Source organism: Oncorhynchus keta, chromosome 12 (genome assembly GCF_023373465.1).
Source record: "Oncorhynchus keta strain PuntledgeMale-10-30-2019 chromosome 12, Oket_V2, whole genome shotgun sequence".
NCBI lineage: Eukaryota > Metazoa > Chordata > Actinopteri > Salmoniformes > Salmonidae > Oncorhynchus > Oncorhynchus keta.
The window spans coordinates 10,904,634-10,927,118 of NC_068432.1; the positions used below are offsets into that span (position 1 = coordinate 10,904,634).

The 22,485-nt window shown below is 41.0% G+C and overlaps 1 protein-coding gene across 3 annotated transcripts in view; it reads left to right on the forward strand.

Moving 5' to 3' along the window:
- LOC118390964 (RNA-binding protein Nova-1-like) overlaps window positions 1-16,072 on the forward strand; it is a 76,804-nt gene extending 60,732 nt beyond the window's left edge. For all 3 annotated transcript variants that reach the window (XM_052457718.1, XM_052457719.1, XM_035781844.2), the window contains 2 exons: window positions 2,807-2,973; window positions 7,139-16,072. In XM_052457718.1, the coding sequence (XP_052313678.1) occupies window positions 2,893-2,973; window positions 7,139-8,158 (1,101 nt within the window). In that variant the 5' untranslated portion in view covers window positions 2,807-2,892 and the 3' untranslated portion in view covers window positions 8,159-16,072. The remainder of the gene's footprint in view (window positions 1-2,806; window positions 2,974-7,138) is intronic.
- The last annotated feature ends 6,413 nt before the right edge of the window (window positions 16,073-22,485 follow it).

Here is a 22,485-nt window from a genome sequence, read left to right on the forward strand (position 1 = left end):
AACTATGGTGTTTTCTAAAGCAAGAAATAGACCTCTGAACCTTTCACCTATTACTACCTGTCAGGGCAATGAGATTGAGACTGTAACCTCATATAAATATCTTAGAATTTGAATTGATGATGGCCTCTCTTTTAAATTGCATACTCAACAACTAACAAAAAAAAGGCATTTTTATATTGTTCAGAAATGTTGTGGATACTCTCTTTGTTCGCAGGACTTTATCCTGCTAACTGTTCCAAATGTCCGAACTGAATTTGGTAAAATGGCTTTTATGTACTCTGCGCCATCGGCTTGGAGCGCCTTACAAAATACTTTTCAACTGGAAGAACCAATTGGTGTTTTTAAATCATTGATGAAGGATTTTGAGGCAGATTCCCTGACCTGTCAATGTTTTTAATTTGCTGTTTTATGATTGTTATCCTCTTGTGAATTCTCTGTTTTTTTTTACTAGATTACTTGTAGTTTTTCATGTTGTCTGTCTGTAATTGTGTAATAACTTGGTGCTGCCTATCTTGGCAGAATTCAAATCTCAATGAGCCCTTCCTGGTTAAATAAAACTTAAATACAATTGTTAAATATATATGTCCTGGATTGCAGGAAGCTTAATCCCCAGTGATGGGACATATGCACTACCCTATATTGTGCTTTATGTTCAGATGCTGAGCAGTTGCCATATCAGGCGGTGATGCAACCGGTCAGGATGCTCTCGATAGTGGAGCTGTAGAACTTTTTAAGGATCTGGGGACCCATGCCAAATCTTTTCAGTCTCCTGAGAGGGAAAAGGTGTCGTGAAGAGGGCACAACTGTCTTGGTGTGTTTGGACCGTGATAGTTTGTTGGTATTATGGACACCAAGGAGCTTGAAACTCTCAACCCGCTACATTACTGCCTTGCTTGCTCACATTGAGGGAGAAGTTGTTGTCCTGGCACCACACTGCCAGGACTGTGACCTCCTCCCTATAGGCTATATCATCATTGTCGGACTGTTGTGTCATCAGAAAACTTTATGATGGTGTTGGATTCATGCTTGGCCACGCAGTCATGGGTGAACAGGGAGTACAAGAGGGGACTAAGAACGCACCTCTGAGGGGCCCCAGTGTTGAGGATCAGCGTGTCAGATATGTTGTTGCCTACTCTTACCACCTGGGGGTGGCCTGTCAGGAAGTTCAGGATCCAGTTGCAGAGGGAGTTGTTAAGTCCCAGGGTCCTTAGCTGAGTGATGAGCTTTGATGGTATTAATGTGAGCCATGACCAGCCTTTCAAAGCACTTCATGGCTACCAACGTGATTGCTACAGGGCGGTAATCGGCAGGTTAACTTCGCTTTCTTGGGCACAGGGTCTATGGTGGTCTGTTTGAAACATGTGGGTGTATTACAGACTCGGTCAGGGAGAGGTTGAAAATGTTTGAAGACACTTGCCAGTTGGTCCGCACATGCTTTGAGTACACATCCTGGTAATCCGTCTGGCCCTGCAAATTTGTGAATGTTGGCCTGTTTAAAGGTCTTGCTCATATTGGCTACTGAAGAGCGTGATTGCACAGTCATCCAGAACAGCTGGTGCTCTCATGCATGCTTCAGTTTTGCTTGCCTCGAAGCGAGCATAAAAGGCATTTAGCTTGTCTGGTAGGAGCACGCCACTGGGCAGCTCGTGGCTGGGTTTCCCTTTGTAATCCGTAATTGTTTTCAAGCCCTGCCACATCCGACGAGCATCAGAGCCGGTGTAGTAGGATTCAATCTTAGTCCTGTATTGACGCTTTGCCTCTTTGATGGTTCATCTGAAGGCATAGCGGGATTTATTGTAAGGGTCCGGATCCAGCTCCTTGAAAGCGACAGCGCTAGCCTTTAGCTCGGTGCGGATGTTGCCTGTAATCCATGGCTTCTGGTTGGGATATGTATGAGTCACTGGTACTTCCTGCTTTAGTTTTAGCTTGTAAGCAGGAATCAGGAGGATATAATTATGGTCAGATTTGCCAAATGGAGGGCTTTTTATGCGTCTCTGTATGTGGAGTAAAGGTGGTCTCAAGTTTTTTTCCCCCTCTGGTTCCACATGTGATATGCTGGTAGAAATGAGGTAAAACATATTTATGTTTGCCTTGAATGTGAATCTGTGCGAATGAAGGAGAGAAATAAAGCAAGGCAGACGAGGGGAGTAAGAGAGGGAGAGAAAGAGAAGGAGTCAAAGGAAGAGAAGCAGGCTGTAGAAAGGACATGCTGTTACATCACCTGTTTCCACAGCGCAGCTCCTTAACCATGGCAACGGAATTCCGGTAGGCCCGACAACGGGGGTGTAGAAAGAAACTTGCAAGAGGGAAGGGTGTGTGGAGACTATGGACGGGGCAGTGGGGAAAGGAAAGGCCTTGCATTCCAGGGCCCTGGAAGAGTTACATAATTTAGGAGGAATCGTACTCTTTTAGCTGCTCTATTTTTGAGCGCCTACTTGGGGGGTGGAATATTATGGGATAGGTTAGCAATTAGCACCACTGCATAAAGAAACTGTGATATCAAACCTTGAGCATCCATTTTTTTTCTGCAAATAGTCACTGCATAAGTAGCTATTAAGTTATAAATGAGGTTGCTTTGCAACACTAAGTACTAGTTTTAGTAAAACAGGTACTTGATAAAAACATGTTTTATCCAAGAAATCCTGTTCCTTAAATTCAACAAGGAAGTCTCTTGCAAGTGATATACTACAGCGATAGCAGACGCTGACCCCAAGGCACAAGAATCTATGTTCTCATAAGACTGCGATCCCAAAGAAAGTAGTATTGATACACCGAGATGTATATGTTTTCTGTTCTCTCCACACAGGAACCACAGAGCGTGTATGTCTGATACAGGGTACAGTCGAGGCGCTGAATAGCGTCCACAGCTTCATTGCGGAGAAAGTCCGTGAGATGCCTCAGAGCGCCCAGAAAACAGAGCCAGTCAGCATACTACAACCACAGACCACTGTCAACCCCGACCGCGTCAAACAGGTGAGGCCCGGTCCACTCAGTCAGCCAGCCCTGACCAACCATCATACTTGACAGATCAAAGCTCCTTCCCTGATGATCTGTCTGATTGTCTACAATATTGACATGTCATAAGCAGGCTTTCCAGGTCTAACTAAAATGTCTAACCCAGTGACCACTCAAAACCCGTACAGAAGGCCTGAAAAGTAGCCAACATTTTTTCTGCAATGAGAGGAGTTGACACATTTATGCAATAAACCCTTTTTCCATAACGTTATCGGGCCAATTAAGAAGAAATATCGACTTAACTTGTAATGACATTAGAAGCTGCATCTGGTTTTCATCAAAATAATAAATGCGAGCTATGACGTGACGTAATAAAGGAATTTGAATATATTGCAAGAATGCCTGGATAGAGCCATTAGCCGTGTATTGGCCATATACCACAAACCCCAGAGGTTCTTTATTGCTATTATACAGTAAACTGGTTACCAACGTAATTAGAACAGTAAAACTTTTTTTGTCATACCCGTGGCATACTTAAACAATATGGCATGAGGGTGTGGTATATGGCCAATATATGACGGCTAATGTCAATGCAAATAGTCCAGGTAGTCATTTGATTACCTGTTAAGGAGTCTTTTGCCTTTGGGGGTAAAAACTGTTGAAGACTTTTTGTCCTAGACTTGGCACTCCGGCACCGCTTGTCATGTGGTAGTAGAGAGAACAGTCTGTGACTGGGGTGGCAATTTGACAATTTTTAGGGCCTTCCTCTGATAGCGCCTGGTGTAGAGGTCCTGGATGGCAGGCAGCTTTGCCCCAGTGATATACTGGGCCAATAGCACTACCCTCTGTAGTGCCTTGCGGTCGGAGGCTGAGCATTTGCCATACCAGGCAGTGATGCAACCGGTCAGGATGTTCTCGATGTTGCAGCTGTAGAACCTTTTGAGGATCTCAGGACCCATGCCAAATCTTTTTAGTTTCCTGAGGGTGAATCGGCTTTCTCGTGCCCTCTTCACGACTGTCTTGGTGTGTTTGGACCATACTAGTTTGTTGGTGATGTGGACACCAAGGAACTTGAAGCTCTCAACCTGCTCCTCTACAGCCCCATCGATGAGAAAAGGTGCGTACTCGGTCCTCCTTTTCATCTCCTTAGTCTTGGTTACGTTGAGGGATAGGTTGTTATTCTGGCACCACCCGAACAGGTCTCTGACCTCCTCCCTATAGGCTGTCTCGTCGTTGTCGGTGATCAGGCACTGTTGTGTCGTCAGCAAACTTAATGATGGTGTTGGAGTCGTGCCTGGCCATGTAGTCGTGGGTGAACAGGGAGTACATGAGGGGACTGAGCACGCACACCAGGGGGGCTCCAAGGTTGATGAAAAGTGTGGCAGATGTGTTGCTCCCTACCCTCACCACCTTGGGGCAGCCCGTCAGGAAGTCCAGGATCCAGTTGCAGAGGGAGGTGTTTAGTCCCAGGATCCTTAGCTTAGTGATGAGCTTTGAGGTTACTATGGTGTTGAACGCTGAACTGTAGTCAATGAATAGCATTCTCACGTAGATGTCCCTTTTGTCCGGGAGGGAAAGGGCAGTGTGGAGTGCAATAGAGATATATTATTGCATCATCTGTGGATCTGTTTGGGCGTATGCAAATTGGAGTGGATCTAGGGTTTCTGGGATAATGGTGTTGATGTGAGCCATGACCAGCCTTTCAAAGCACTTCATGGATACGGATGTGAGTGAGTCATTTAGGCAGGTTGCCTTTCTGTTCTTGGGCACAGGGACCATGGTGGTCTGCTTGAAACATGTTGCTATTACAGGCTCAATCAGGGTCATGTTGAAAATGTTAGTAAAGATACCTGCCAGTTGGTCAGCACACGTCCTGGTAATTCATCTGGCCGCGCAGCCTTGTGTCTAAAGTTCTTACTCACGTTGGCTACGGAGAGCGTGATCACACAGTCGTCCGGAACAGCTGATGCTCTCATGCATGCCTCAGTGTTGCTTGCCTCGAAGCGAGCATAGAAGTGATTTTGCCCATCTGGTAGGCTCATGTCACTGGGCAGCTCGCGGCTGTGCTTCCCTTTGGAATCTGTAATAGGATGAGTGTCGGAGCCGGTGTAGTATGATTCAATCTTAGCCCTGTATTGACGCTTTGCCTGTTTGATGGTTCATCGCAGGGCATAGCAGGATTTCTTGTAAGCTTCCGGGTGAGAGTTCATCATCTTGAAAGTGGCCCTTTAGCTCAGTGCAAATTTTACGTGTAATCCATGGCTTCTGGTTGGGGTATGCACGTACAGTAACCGTGGGGACGACATCCTCAATGCACTTATTGATAAAGCCAGTGACTGATGTGATGTACTCAAGTCCATCGGAAGAATCCCGGAACATGTTCTAGTCTGTGATAGCAAAACAGTCTTGTAGTTTAGCATCTGCTTCATCTGACCACTTTTTTATAGACCAAGTCACTGGTGCTTCCTGCTTTAATTTTTGCTTGTAAGCAGGAATCAGGAGGATCTTAGCTATATGCAGGTAGCCTATAGCCCTGATAGGCCTACATCTAATTTCAGATAGCCTACAGTAGCCTAGCCAAGATGTAGGCAAGATGTAAGCAGAATGATTTAACGGCTTGCTTCGTTCAAATTGACAGACTCATTTATTCAACATGAATAGCGAGGTGCTTTCGAGGTAAGAAGTGCTTGTGTTGCCCAATAGCCTGCTGGAATAGGCTACTGAGGATGGGGTCATACTTTCAATCCCTGAACCAAATATTAAGAATATGGATATGACCTGAATATGCTTGTCAACAACAGACAGTGTTTTTTTTTCTCTTTAGCCTAATCTGACTACTGTTACAGTCAATCAAATGCATTCTAACTACTAATCATCAATTGCGATAGAGCTTTGATAACTTCCAATTTAATGAATTAATAACTGCATAATAACACAAGGCTACAATAACAATAAACTAAAGATATAGGCTATTTATTAAATTGGTTTGCCAGCTCCAGGTAGGCTACACAAGTGGCACTAATTGATTTGTAATGACTCCAGTTTTTTATTGTATCAAATGGTAGACTACAGTAGCCTACAATGGCAGATAAATTAATAGGCTACTTGATGGCCAACAGATATCATTCTCCACATTTAAATTTCAGTACCATTTGAGGACTTCCCCATAACAGAAGCACACGAGGGGGATCCATAACTTCCATTTCAAATTTCCACTCGCGCAGCCTTCGAGACCCAAGAACTGAACATGCATAAAACATTTAGTTTGATATGGTTTTCCATAAGCAAAGTTGACATTTAGAATGGACTTTAAACCACCTCCAAGCAAATTTTTTATCTAATTTTCCAGTGCTATGACACCGTTATTTCTTGATGCGCATCAGTTCTAGCATATTAAGGTTTTATGGATAAAAGGTTGAAAATAAATAGTTGTCTCCATAATGACAATCTAAATAACCTACAACTGGTAAAAAAGTTGTCATGACATGCGCATCTGCTGCTATGTATCCTCTCACTCATGTAAACTCAGCCAATAGTGGACTCAGCTGCCTGCTGCTGCGCTCGCTCAACAAACATCCCTCCGGCCCTCCCCACCACTCACTCACTCACTCAGCAACAGCCTGCCTCACTGCCTCATAGTCATTAGGTCATAGTGAAATACATTTTTGTTTATAAAGGGAAATGCAATGGCGGTCGCAGTGCAACTTAGAAGTAGCCCAAAAACCCGCAGCCCGCCACCAAAACTTTTTTATCCACAACATCGTTTTCAAAGTATCCCAATTTGGATGTAAAACCTTGGACATGGCAAACCTGGTCATAAGGACACATGGTCAGCACATGGCAAGAACACAGTCACACTTGCCGCACACTTTTTCTGACAGGGGCGAGCCTTCTTACCGGTTACCTGCCCCACAACCCGAGTCCTGACAGGGTCAGGAATATGTGAAGGCAATGGGTTATTTTTAATGGCCAACCGCCCGCTAGGTGCTACAGAGCTGGACGACAGCTGTAGCCTTAACCCCTGGGATTAACACATTGCTGAGTAAAGCAGGGGGGCTGGGATAGTAGAATGACTCTGTGAGAGATATATTTATCTACCTCTCTTTCCTACTTAACAATCACTCACTCTCTCTCTCCCTTGCTTCCTCCCCTCCTCCCTCTGGCTCCCAACATTCCTCTGCAGGCTAAATTGATTGTGCCCAACAGCACGGCTGGGCTGATCATCGGTAAGGGCGGGGCCACGGTCAAGGCGGTGATGGAGCAGTCGGGTGCCTGGGTGCAGCTGTCCCAGAAGCCTGAAGGCATCAACCTGCAGGAGCGTGTGGTCACCATCAGCGGGGAACCCGAGCAGAACTGCAAAGCCGTGGAGATCATCGTGCAGAAGATCCAGGAGGACCCTCAGAGCAGCAGCTGCCTCAACATCAGCTACTCCAACATCTCAGGCCCCGTGGCCAACTCCAACCCCACCGGTTCCCCCTACGCCAACTCAGCCGAGGTCCTCCCCAACGCAGCCGCGGCTGCCGCCACCGCCTCCAGCCTTCTGGGCCAGGCCGGCCTGGCAGGAATGGGCGGCTTCCCGGGCACCATGTCCAGCTTCTCTGGCAATGACCTGCTGGCCATCACCTCGGCCCTCAACACTCTGGCCAGCTATGGCTACAACACCAACACCCTGGGTCTGGGCCTCAACCCCGCTGCCGCCTCTGGGGTCCTGGCCGCCGTGGCTGCTAGTGCTAACCCAGCCGCTGCTGCCGCCGCTAACCTCCTGGCCTCCTATGCCAGCGATGCCTCCGGCGGCTCCGGCCACCCCGCTGTCGGCCTGGGCGGCTTCTCCCTGGGCTCACTGGCTGCCGCCACAGGGGCCTCCAACGGTTACCTGAACGCCTCATCCCCACTGATGGCCTCTTCCCTGCTGGCCACAGAGAAGCTGGGAGACGGGGCCAAGGACGTGGTGGAGATTGCCGTGCCCGAGAATCTGGTGGGCGCCATCCTGGGGAAAGGTGGTAAAACGCTGGTGGAGTACCAGGAGCTGACAGGCGCCCGCATCCAGATCTCCAAAAAGGGAGAGTTCATCCCCGGCACGCGAAACCGTAAAGTTACCATAACAGGGTCGCCCGCGGCAACACAAGCTGCCCAGTATCTGATCAGCCAGCGGATCACGTATGAGCAGGGTGTGCGTGCCACCAACCCACAGAAGGTGGGCTAAATGGGAAAAAAATGGTAAAATAAAGGAAGGATGGAGACAGAGAAAATAAAAGGGAATCGAGGGTCACGGCGAGGGGAAGAAAATGTCCAAATATCCGTTCAATATTTCAGTATTAAAAAGAGAAGATCACAAAGGAGGAAGAGGTGGGGATAAAACCAAGATAAGTTTGTGTGATATGTGATTGTGTTTTTAGGACCGAGGTCCTGATGTTTTTAAAAAGTTGTGAAGAGTCCTTTTGATGATGGCGATTAGAGTAAAGCTGAACTGGTCCACTGCCAAGCTGCAGATCCAGGGGTGAGCACATGAGTTCACCCCCATTCAGAAACCTCACAGCTGGGTTTGTTTTGGGTTTCGTTCTCTTCCGTTTCACTCTTCTATCATTGTGTGGGTTTTTCAGCTTCAGTTGCAGACCTCCGCTCCAGGTGAGTTGAGAGTCAGTTGATGTTCCAGACAAGCTAAAAGAGCAGAGATGGATGTTTACTCATGCCTTTTTCCTTTGATGTTAACCTTGCTCCATGTGAACAAAGCAAAAAAGTCCTTGTCTACATGAGAGAGGTTAAATGATGCTCACCAGAGGTCGTCCAAAACCATTAAGCATCCATTTTATTCTAAATTCTTAACGGATATCACATTGTTAATGACATGCCACTGTATGATTCATATCAAAATTAAGATTTTAACACTTTGGTTGTTATAATTTTTATTTTCATCAATTATTTATTGAAATATGGTCTCATTCAAACACGTATAGATTATTTTAACCTGTGAATTCGGGTTGATATGAATGTAAAGACAGTATTATTGTTATTTTGTTACTAACGAGGATCACATTTTGAGTTGCAGTGACAGATATGTATAGTTTTAACCCAGAACTGCACAGTAACTATATATGAGTGTAGATCAGGGGTCAAATGTTCAATGTGAGAGGATAGATGAGACACACAGGAATGTACACACACATACACAGGAACACACATAGACAATCATTCATACATGTAGACCGCCACCCACATACACACCACTTTTGGTGCTACGAAAACATAACTACAGATAGGCTTATATCTCCTGTATTACCTAAATTGAAAATCCCTTTTGAGATGCCAAGCATTGTCCATTCATCTATAGTTTACGGGATTTAGTTCTGCCTTTATGTGAGTAAAGTAAGACTGGATTTCATGCTACGATTGTCAGTCTTAATATTTTACCCCAGTAAATCAGTTGTCCTTTAGTTGCCATGGCAAACTGTTTCTTGTACCATCATGGGCAGTTTAGATCCAAATAACGTAGTTACTGGTTTAAAACCAATCATTTTATACTATTGTCATAAATTGGCCCTGTACTTTGAGTTTGCCAGCCGATATTGCTCCTTGCGACATACTCCGACAGTATGTAGAAATATGATTAAACCCCCATGGGAAGGAGCATTGTATCCGAAAGAGAAGACGGCACTATACACAGCTTGAGGTATGTTACATTACCTTTTCAATTGAAGAAACATCTAACCAGAAGAGTCCCCCAAGGGAACGAAGCACTACAAAGCAGTTTTGTTAAGAAAAGCAGTTTGAACCTTATCTGTGAACAAGAAGACGATTGCTTTAGATTTAGGGTGGCTGGTAGTCAAGAGAGACACTAATGAGAAAGAAATGGAGTCACCATGAAACACATTTGGACTGAAACCATTTGGAGTTTGTTGTGAACCATTCTTCCCAATCAGAGTAAATACCAATATGGAGTCAAACAGTTTATGCAGTTGGTCAGTCGAACTTGTTATCTTGCCTAAAGCAGACATTGAAACTAGCTTATATTGGCAGTAGTGCATAATGCATTGCTGAAACATTTTGCTGACATTCTGTAAGGATAATTGCAGGGGGGGGGGGCGTAACTGTCTCCTAGAACATTCTCAAACAAACAAAAATTACCCTTGCTTGCTTCTGCGCTGCTATACATTGGTTTTCATCCGAGTACACTGGGTCTATTATGACTGCACTGTGAGACACAACGAAGAAACAACGCAGTGTGCCTGTCCCTTCTTGAGCCAAGTGTTCATATTTTGATGTACATATCCAAGAAATAGGCCTACAGCTGACACACTCGCATTGCATGTTCTAGAGCAAAACCAGCCGAGCAGTGAGATAAGGAACATCTCCACAAAAACATCCATAATGTGTTGTCTTGGAGATGTTTTGGTTTACCAATAATATTGCACAGCAGAGAGCTGCTACACATTCATATTAATGGAAGTCTCTTCTAATGATGAGTCCAGAGTCATCAGTCAACCATATTGTCTTTTATTAACCCAAATGACTCCTAATACATTTATTTTCCTGCACAGCAGTCCCTGAATCTTATTCTGGCCCTCTTTTCCATTTCACGCGTTTATCCTTATGTAACCAGAGCTCTGTGATTGGCTTTCAGTAATACAGGACTGGAAGGGATAGCGGCAGAGAATCAAAGAAAAAGCAACACTCCCTTTTTATGAGTGAAATGACAACGCCCCTCCTCCACCATACCTACCTACTCAATAGTTATTCTAAGGAATGTTTGCTCGAGAAAGAAGTTACCTTTACCTCATCTTACTATCAACTATGTGTTGGAGCACTCCGCATGGCATGGCACTAGCCACGAGCCCCATTACCTTGACACACTGAATACACGTTTCCCTTTCATTATATTTCTGAAGGGATGTGCTGTGACTTATAACAGTACTCAATGGTGCACTGGTTATTTGAAATGGCACTCCAGTTAAAATATCTGTAACTTCCACCCGTGGGGTTCAGAAACCTTCATATTTTAGCCCCTAACCTCACAAAATGTTTACGTGATTTAAAATACAAGCACAAATCAAGGTGAATTTAGTAATATAAGCAATGCAACTAGACTTGGTTTAGAGGACTTCTCTAGAGCTGTCTGATCTATACATTGTCCTCTTTTTACGTTCATTACATTACTTACTTCGGCATTTCTCCCACCCTTCATATGGTATTTTTAGTGTATTTTAGAACGCTCCTATATCCAGATTCCCTTTTCTCTCTCCTCCATTCTGCTCGCCCTCTCTCTCCTTTTTTCTGTCTACTCATAGGCGCTGATGTCTGGGGTTGCAGGGAGTGCCGAAGTGATCGATAGCAGTTATGCACTATAGGTCATAAGGGTATGCAAATATTTTCACAGCCCATAGAGTTCACCAGGCAAAAATGCACAGAAAACAACTGCCTCCAAACTGTGACACCCCACAAGACCAACAAGCAACATTGGTTCAAACTACGGTATCAAATTCCCTACTAAAAGAGGAACAAGTAGGATTTAGACAGGCTTACAATTGTAATATATGACCTTTTAGGGGAACAGGAGAGGTTATGTATTTTTTTCTACTGGAAAGCAAAATAAGTAAGCAAATCTTTTTTCAATGAGCAAATGTCTGTTGGTTGACCAAACATAACTTATTTTTCAGCCTTTTAAACAGGAGTTTATTTTTAAAAAAGTTCATGATAGAGCGCAAGAGAAAGATGGGAACTCGTTCGTGACCTCATGCTGAAACAGTGACATCCTTTATGCATATCCTCTTATCTGAAAAATGACTAGAAATTAATTTCTGTGGAATATGTCATGTCAACATGATGTATATGTATGTTATTGTAGCTATTCTAGTTTGTAGTCCAAATGCAGTCCAGCGTCTCGTCAATACAATGTGAAACTCTATGTTATCTTTGTGTGGATGATGAAGAGTGCCAACTAAGCCTGAGTAAGATTAGCTTCGCTATTTGTTTGTGCATTACGATGACTCATCATATGGCGTCCATATTTCTGTCATTTAGTTTGACCGTAAGAAAAATGTAAAGAATATTGGAAGCAATATAGTAGCATGTTGTCCTGTTTTGTGTTTTGGTTTTGTTTGTCGTATGAACCTTTGAAATTACTAAGATTTTTAATTAATAGGTTTACATGTACTTTTTGTAAATTATGAAAATGCTGCTATTTGATAAGTAAAATATACAAAACATTTTAGTCGAAAAGATGTCTGGTCTGTTGATTAGAAAGATGCTCTAAAAGACAGGGCATACAATTAGGTGTATAGAATACTATACAGTATTGGTAAGATAGTAACAGTAATAATAGACTCTATAGTACAACCTGTGCCAAACTAGACTTCTGCAGCTTTTGAAATTGTAGATGTGCAATCAAATGTTAGATATTAATAACTTGTTTAGAAGTGCTGATCAGGTGCCAATCAAACAATGTTTTTAAGTTAAGAAAAGATAATCAAATACATGACTTAAGAAAACAAAGGATGGATAACTGTTTTGTGCATTGTTTTACCCCATAGCTACATAGAGTAAGAGCTAAAGATTGTGATTTTTATGGATCCATGTTGTTTTACACTCCATGCATCCCCTGTGTGTTCATTTGACCTGTGGCTTAAGCACTGCTGTTTTTCACAAATGTCTCTATAGGCCAGCATGGACTTAGCATAACATGTTATAAGCATTCATAACATAGTCATTAACAATCAGACAAAATGTGTTTCGTGGAGTTAGGTGTTATCTTTTTGCACGTCTTCTATTGCATGGTATCAAAGTGAAATATGGAGGGGGAAAAAATGAATGCAAAAAAAATGGAGGTGTTCTCGCAACATTCAAAGACATAACGTTGCATGCAATCAGTTGTAGAGCACTTACGTTAAAACCGCCTCATATTTAAAAAAAATGGTTTATTGTCGTAAGTTGGGAGGGGTTCTATTATTGTCATGTTGGTCCAAATACAACATATTTCAGATCAAATTCTCATACAGTCCATCTCTTTATATTATTACAGATATGATTTTGTTTTCTTAAGGTACCATGAGGAGTATTACAAATGCGAAAAATGTTAGTCAGTGTTATTCTTGTGTTTTGCTTTCTAGAATACCAGGCATGCATTTTTTAGGATCAGGTTAAACCTCACAAAACCTGCGTAATATTTTTTACGATTTTTTATACTACAGCTTGAATTCCCAGATCTAATCTATGAATGTACTACCATTTGCTCATTATTTCTGTTGAATGTTTATCAGTCTTTAAATGTGAATTCAAGGCTGGAATGTCAACTACATGTAGCGTTAACATATTATGTCAAGAACCAATTTCAGCTATAGTCAGGTAGGCCTGACATGGCCATAGTCATAATCCAGATATGTTTCAACAACACTTCAGATTCGCTGTAAACATTATCCTGTATGTTTGGTGTTGCATAAATGCACTTTACTTTTTACAAATTACATCTCCTATTATTGGATGTGAAACAAAGCAAACAATGTTCATTTTCTGCCGTTTTTGTCATTCTTTGCTGTTGCTCTGATGTTATTGTTTTAGTAAAAAAACAAACAAACAAACAAAAAAATGAAACTTTTTGTGAATGATGAGAGGGTTTTGTGTATCAGACTTCTCTGAAAAGGTGGCACCCGAGTCCTCACAATATCGATTCTCATTTCCTTTTAGCAAAGATTTGTGTTAATCGCAATGAGCAAATCTCTCTTTGAAGATAGAATCCTTTGTTGCTACATACATTTTTTTTACTTATAAATTAATGATATATACCCATTGATCCTTGAAGAATATAACTTATACATGCCTCATAAGCTTAGTTCAACTGTCGTATCACAGCAGAACCCCAAATATACGCTCATTTTACTCCATCTACATTTGCTAACAATGTAGATGGAAACAAACGCTTTATGGCCTCAAAACATGGTTAAAACTAAAATGTTAATATCATGTATAGTCAGTCCTTGCATCCATTGCTCTGTCTATGAATTTGAGTTGTTACATTTCTCCAGGCCCATCCCTCAGCTTTGTAATTTCTTTCAATTAAGGATTCTAGATTTAAAAGAGGGAGAGGGAACTTAAGAGTGGAACTGTTCCACCTTGTCATGTTGCATTATGCTGCCTTGAAATCTAGTGGTGGGAGTATTTTTGAGAACAAATTGGCATTGAAAGCATGGTAAACCTCATACAATGTCTCTATGTTCGGTTATCAGAGTCCATGTTTGTTACGTTACAGAATGCTATCCCAAGGTCTCGCTGATATAATATTAGATCAGAGACAAATATAGCACCGGAAAAATGTGATCGCTTCGGTCATACCGCTGTCAGTGTTGGTGTATTTGACGACAACAACATTTTAGAACCCTATGTAACCTAAAATGGCCTAACTAATTTACCACATGCATGATTTGAGTGTCTGTCTCATTCTTCTGTCATACACTGCTACTAACCCCCACCAATGTTCTAACCTCTCCACTACTGAGTGATTTGAGTGTCTGTCTCATTCTTCTGTCATACACTGCTACTAACCCCCACCAATGTTCTAACCTCTCCACTACTGAGTGATTTGAGTGTCTGTCTCATTCTTCTGTCATACACTGCTACTAACCCCCACCAATGTTCTAACCTCTCCACTACTGAGTGATTTGAGTGTCTGTCTCATTCTTCTGTCATACACTGCTACTAACCCCCACCAATGTTCTAACCTCTCCACTACTGAGTGATTTGAGTGTCTGTCTCATTCTTCTGTCATACACTGCTACTAACCCCCACCAATGTTCTAACCTCTCCAATACTGAGTGCCAAACTAAGTCAACACCATTCCAAACATTTAAAAAAATATATATATATATATTTTTTAAAGAATCATCTGGATATTCACCTAACCCCCCCAATGCTCCTCCTCGGGGGGGATTCCTTTGAACTATCAGACACAGGACTAAGACGGTTCAGGCTGCTTGCCCCCGCTTCTCCTCAACTCTCTTCATCATCTTTTCAGCCTACATGACATTACGATTATGTGTGGTGTTGTCTGGCACCTTATCTTTGACCCTTTTTTGACCCTCCCATGAACTTAGTTGACCTTATACACCCTTTGTGTGTTTTTATTATTTTGACCCCAGGTTTATTGCCAAACTTTGCTGAGACTACAACTGTATGAATTTTCATTTTGTTTGTTTGTTTTCTTGTCATCCGGATAATTCTGAAGGGTTGAAAGTTAACTAAAATGTTGATTGAAAAAAGCATGACAATGCCTTGCACACCTCTTTGGCTCCATTGCAAATATTCTTTTGGGTTAGGTTTTTAATTTTGTAAAACTTTTTGTTTTTCCATTTCAAGAAATGGACTGTCAGCATAAGTTAAATGTTACTCAAAACTAAAAAAAGTTTTGTCAATCTGAATGACTAGTGTCTCTATATTAAGACAGAGAAGATACCATTTGAAAGTTTAGGCCTCACTTGTCTTTTGACTTAAGCATTTGCTTGGATGCCTTTACACAGACAGTCTCAATCTGAAAGACTGTCTTTCCCTGAGCCATTTCAGTGAAGTACGGATGGGAGCTTTTTAATGGAGATATTTGCCAATACGAGTGCCAAATGAAATCTCCATTAAGCCAAAAGCCAGCCAGCCTACACACTGAAGCTGTGGTAGCACTGGGATGGTTCACTTCCCAATCCCATTTCTCCCAGAAAACACTTCATTGTTTGACATTTGACATGACATGCCACTATTTTTATATGCTGCCAGTCTATTTACTGCTTTCCTCAGTGAGACATCTCAGAAGCAGTTCCTTTTATAACGATACACTGTTGATTAATGACAACAGCAACTATGAAAAGGGAATGAAAGGATTTTTAAAGTGTCATTTTTGTGAACTTTTTTTAATTATTATTATAAATTATCTGAACATCATTCATTAATAGATTTAAGGGTAATGACTATATAATGTAACTGTAGTATTGTGTTTGTAAAAAAAATCTGTGAGTTGTGTTTTATGACTCGTGGACTACCAGTGAAGTCAGCATTTCAGTGTTAATATATTGAATTGTTTTTTAAAGATTATTTTTGCGACGGCAACAGCAACAAAGAGTCATTATAAATGTTCATCTTAGCATCACTTGTCTTCTGTTCCTTTATTCTCCTCCACCTCTACTCTCTGCCTCATTGGAGTGAAAGGTCTCGAGTTGATAAAACTGCAATGCAATATGCTCACCGACATGTTTGTTTTCTAAATGGAGTGCTGAAGCTTCGCTTATGAAGTAGATCATGAAAAATGGACATATTTCTATTTAACCTTTATTTAATGACTACTTATGGTATAGGGGACGCTTGCGTTCCACTTGGGCAAAAGCCAGGGAAAATGCAGCGTGGCAAATAAAATAAAATGATATAAAAATCAAACTTTCATTAAATCACACATGTAAGATACTCAATTAAAGTTACACTCGTTGTGAATCCAGCCAACATGTCAGATTTTAAAAAGGCTTTTCGGCGAAGGCATAAGAAGCTATTATCTGATGCTAGCACAACAGTAAACAAAGAGGGTAGCATATTTCAACCCTGCAGGCGCTACACAAAACGCAAAAATAAAATATAAAACATGCCTTATCTTTGACGAGCTTCTTTTGTTGGCACTCCAATATGTCCCATAAACATCACAATTGGTCCTTTTGTTCGATTAATTCCGTCCATATATATCCAAAATGTCAATTTATTTGGCCCGTTTGATCCAGAAAAAAAAGCTTCCAAAATGCGCAACGTCACTACAAAATATTTCAATAGTTGCCTTTAAACTTTGCCAAAATATTTCAAACTACTTTTGTAATACAACTTTAGGTATTTTTAAACGTTAATAATCGATCAAATTGACAACGGGTCTATCTGTTTTCAATAGAGGACGAGAGGAAACTAACGCTACTTTTCAAGTCTAACGCAACTCTCAACAGTGTTACCCATTGCCTAGATGGCCGGACTTCTTCATTGCACAAAGGAATAACCTCAACCAAATTCCAAAGACTGGTGACATCCAGTGGAAGCGGTAGGAACTGAAAACAAGTTCCTAAGAAATATTGTTTGCCAATGAGAACTCAATGAACAGACAGAGACCTAAAAATACAAATCTGAACGGTTAGTCCTCTGGGTTTTGCCTGCTACATAACTTATGTTATACTCACAGACATGATTCAGACAGATTTAGAAACTTCAGAGTGTTTTCTATCCAAATCTACTAATAATGTGCATATCTTATATGCTTGGCACGAGTAGCAGGAAGTTGAAATTGGGCACGCTATTTATCCAAAAGTGAAAATGCTGCCCCCTATACCTTAAAAAGTTAACTAGGCAAGTCAGTTAGGAAACAAATTCTTATTTACAATGACGGCCTACCCCAAGCAAACCCTAACCTGGACAACATTGGGCCAATTGCGCTCCGCCCTATGGGACTCCCAATCAAGGCGGTTGTGAAACAGCCTGGAATCTAACCAGGGTCTGTAGTGACGACTCTGGCACTGTGATGCAGTGCCTTTAAACGCTGAGCCACTCTATATCTCCAAATCATAACTGTGGTTTTATTGTGCATGTTCCTAATCGTTGTTCAAGGTCTTGGTGAAAGCCAAAGTGAGCGTCAAAGCTAATTAGTGTCTACCTGGCACAGACATCTATTCAACGACTATTTCAATTAAATTATGTGGAAACAATGTTAATTCAACCATTGTGTGCCCAGTGGGTAGTTCTAGTACAGTGGTGTGTGGGCAGAATGTTGGAGCATTACAGATATAGCTGAGATCTTAATTTGATCACCCTGTTGTTGCAGGAAATTCCCTGCACAGCAGGAAATGCACACTTGTAGTGTATTCAAGGTTTGAAAAGACTTCTAAAGTTAGTCATTTCCACTTCAAAATGTCAGACTTGATTTGCCCTAACTAAACATCTCCATTATTTATAATCCACACAATAATTCACATTTCCAGTGAGAAACTGGTAAAATGTATATGCTACACCTGTATCTGTTTTGTGAAGTTCTTCAAATAGGCCAGAACCTGTTGAAGTTACCTTGATCTACAGTGCCTTTAGAAAGTATTCACACCCCTCTACTTTTTCCACATTTTGTTGTGTTACAGTGTGAATTTTTATTTTATTACATTTAGATGTTGTGTCACTGGCCTACACACAATACCCCATAATGTCAAAGTGCAATGATGTTTTTAGAAATGTTACATAATTAATTAAAAAGGAAACACTGAAATGTCTTGAGTCAATAAGTATTAAATCCCTATGTTATGGCAAGCCTAAATAAGTTCAGGAGTAAACATTTGCTTAACAAGTCACATAAATTGCATGGACTCACTCTGTGTGCAATAATAGTGTTGAACATTATTATTGAATGACTTCCTCATCTTTGTACCCACACAATTACCTGTAAGGTCCATCAGTCGAGCAGTGAATTTAAAAAACAGATTCAACCATAAAGACAGGGAGGTTTTCCAATGCCTTGCAAAGAAGGGCACCTATTGGTAATTGGGTAAAAAAAGCACACATTGAATATCCCTTTGAGCATGGTGAAGTTATTATTTTTATGGTGTATCAATACAACCAGTCACGACAAAGATACAGGTGTCATTCCTAACTCAGTTGCCAGAGAGGAAACTGCTCAGGGATTTCACCATGAGGCCAATGGTGACTTTAAAACAGCTACGGAGTTATGGATGTGATAGGAGACAACAGAGGATGGATCAACAACATTGTACTTACTCCACAATAATAATCCAATTGACATAGTGAAAAGAAGGAAGCCTGGACAGAATAAAAAAAATTCCAAAACATGCATCCTGTTTTCAACAAAGCACTAAAGTAATACTGCAAAAAAAAATGAGCTAACGCAATTCACTTTTTGTTCTGAATAGAAAGTGTTATTTTGGGGGCAAATCCAATCCAACACATTACCGAGTACCACTCTCCATATTTTCAAGGAGGAGTTTTTCAGGATAAAAAAAGAAACCTATTGGAGCTAAGCACAGACAAAATCCTACAGGAAAACCTGGTTCAGTCTGCTTCCCAACAGACACTGGGAGTTGAATTCACATTTCAGCAGGACAATAATCTAATACACAGGGCCAAATCTACACTGGAGTTGCTTACCAAGAAAGCAATAAATGCTGAGTTACAGTTTTGACATAAATCTACAGCATGACCTGAAAATGGTTGTCTAGCAATGATCAACAACCAATTTGACACAGTTTGAAGAATTTTGAAAACAATAATGGGCAAATGTTGCACAATCCAGGTGTGGAAAGCTTTTAGAGACTTACCCAGAAGGACTCTGTAATCGCTGCCAAAGGTGATTGGGGATCATGGCTCAACATTTTCAATTCTTGCCATAGATTTTCAAGTCAAAAATCTAAATTGGCCACTCAGGAACGTTCACTGTCTTATTGGTAAGCAACTCCAGTGTAGATTTGGCCTTGTGTTGTCGTCCCGTTCAAAGGTGAATTCCTCTCCCAGTTTCTGGTGTAAAGCAGACTGAAGCAGGTTTTCCTCTAGGATTTTTTCCATATGTTTTTATCCTGAAAAACTACCTAGTATTTGTCGATGTCAAACTGCCTCTTTATTTTCAAGCATGGTGGTGGCTGCATCATATCTGTGTTTACTCAGTGACGTTTGGGATTTGTCACAAACAGAAGGCTTTGCATTTAGTCCAAAAAGTGTATCCCTTTGCAGTATTACTTTAGTGCCTTGTTGCATACAAGATACAAGTTTTGGAATATTTTTATTATGTATATTGTATTCTTCTTTTCACTGTCATTTAGGTCATTTTTTGTGGAGTCACTACAAGGCTGTTGATCCATCCTCAGTTTTCAACCATCACGGACACTGAACTCTGTCACTGTTTTAAAATCACCAATCACCCTCATGGAAGTTTAATTTCTTTCCTGCAGCTCAGTTCACAAGGACGACTGTATCTTTGATGTATCTGGGTGGTTTCATATATGTAATCTACAGCATAATTATTAACTTGACCATGCTTCAAGAGATATTCAATGTCTGATGTGTTACTGTTACCCATCTACCAATCACTACCCTTCTTTATGAAGCATTTTAAAAGTTCCCTGGTCTTTGTAAATAAAATAAAATTTTATTGGTCGCATACACATATTTAGCAGATGTTAATGTGGGTGTAGTGAAATGCTTGTAGTTTTTTTTTTTTCATCAAATTTGCTTTGTTTAAGTCCCCAGCTCCAATAAATGCGGCCTCAGGATATGTAGTTTCCAGTTTCCACGAAGTCCAGTGTAGTTCCTTAAGGGCCGTCATGGTATCGGAGGACCGTCGTGGTATTGAAAGTTGAATCTGTGCTTGAAATTCAATACTTGACTCGGGGACCTTACAGATCATGTAGGTATGGGGGACAGCAAAACGGTTAGTGGTTAAAAAAAATCATGTCAAACCCTATTATTTCACACAGAGTGAGTCCATATAACTTATTATGTCGTTTGTTAAGCCACATTTTTATCCTGAACTTATTTAGGCTTTCCTAAACAAAGGGGCTGAATATATAGGCAATGATTATATTTGAGTTATTTAAATATATATTTTAAAGAATTTTCCTTCCGCTGACATTACAGAGTATTTTGTGTAGATTGTTGACAGAAAATGACAACTAAATACATTTTATTCCCACTTTGCAACACAATGAAAGGTGAAGAAATCCACTGGGGCTTGAATACTTTTGCAAGGCACTTCAGGTGCGTTTTGAGGCCAGATTTGATAGAGCCTAGAGTCTGAGGTGCCTTGAGGTAGATGACGGGGAGTACATTCCAGAGGTGAGGATATGGGATGCTGCTCAACCATGTCTCCGCCACTGCGAAATATATGAATCTAAGGAAGCTATAATAATATATGTTTCATATTTCTGTGGAATGAGAGGTTAAAACAGTGTAAGGGCTCTCAACACTGCAATACACCCACAGTAGGCCTACCATGTGAATCTGCTTGGTTTCTCCTACCCGTTGAATGTTCTCATTTAGAGACCCAATGAGTGTATACAGACAGGTGGCTGAGCAACCTCATGAATGAAAGATATTGGCTGTTCCGGCGACTTTGGATGACACACAGAAACGTTACAATCTCTGAAGTTACATTATTAACAGATATGGGTTTCCCTGAGTAAATTAAGCATTTGTTTAGGGTGTTATTGGAAAGTAATTCAGTAACATGGGATGGTAGTGATAACAGAAAACACTGAAACAGACGCGCCAACAGATGGGTTCACCATGTGTGAAGACTAGCAAATAGCCGGCAAAACCAATACAGCAATATCTGGCTGAGCGTATACATTCAACAATAAATGTAATCTATTCTCATCTGTGCTTTGTGCATAATATCAAGGATAAGGTCTCACCAACTCCCCACCCTACACCGCACAATGGTAAAGGAAGACGGGTTTTTTTCTTCATAGAAAAGTCTTGGGCAGGCCGTTTAAGTGTTTTTTCGGACCGCCTATGTCCAAACAGTAAAATATATATACAGTGGGGCCAAAAAGTATTTAGTCAGCCACCAATTGTGCAAGTTCTCCCACTTAAAAAGATGAGAGGCCTGTAATTTTCATCATAGGTACACTTCAACTATGACAGACAAAATGAGAAAATAAATGCAGAAAATCACATTGTAGAATTCTTAAAGAACAAGTTACAGGTCTGTGAGAGCCAGAAATCTTGCTTGTTTGTAGGTGACCAAATACTTATTTTCCACCATAATTTGCAAATAAATTCATTAAAAATCCTACAATGTGATTTTGTGGATTTTTTTTCTCATTTTGTCTGTCATAGTTGAAGTGTACCTATGATGAAAATTACAGGCCTCTCATCTTTTTAAGTGGGAGAACTTGCACAATTGGTGGCTGACTAAATACTTTTTTGCTCCACTGTATATACAGTACCAGTCCAAACTTCGGACACACCTACTCATTCCAGGGTTTTTCTTTATTTTTACTATTTTCTACATTGTATAATAGTAGTGAAGACATCACAACTATGAAATAACACATGGAATCATGTAATAACCAAAAACATGTTAAACAAATCAAAATATGTTATATTTGAGAATGTTCAAAGTAGTCAACCTTTGCCTTGACGACAGCTTTGCACACTCTTGGAATTCTCTCAACCAGCTTCATGAGGTAGTCATCTGGAATGCATTTCAATGAACAGGTGTGCCTTCTAAATGCATTTGAACCAACCAGTTGTGTTGTGACAAAGTAGGGGTGGTATACAGAAGATAGCCCTATTTGGTAAAAGATCAAGTCCATATTATGGCAAGAACAGCTCAAATAAGCAAAGAAAAATGACTGTCCATCATTACATTAAGACATGAATCTGTAAAATTACATTAAGGTCAATCAATCCGTAAAATTTCAAGAACTTTGAAAGTTTCTTCAAGTGCAGTCGCAAAAACCATCAAGCGCTGTGATGAAACTGGCTCTCATGAAGACCGCCACAGGAAAGGAACATCCAGAGTTACCTCTGCTGCAGGGGATA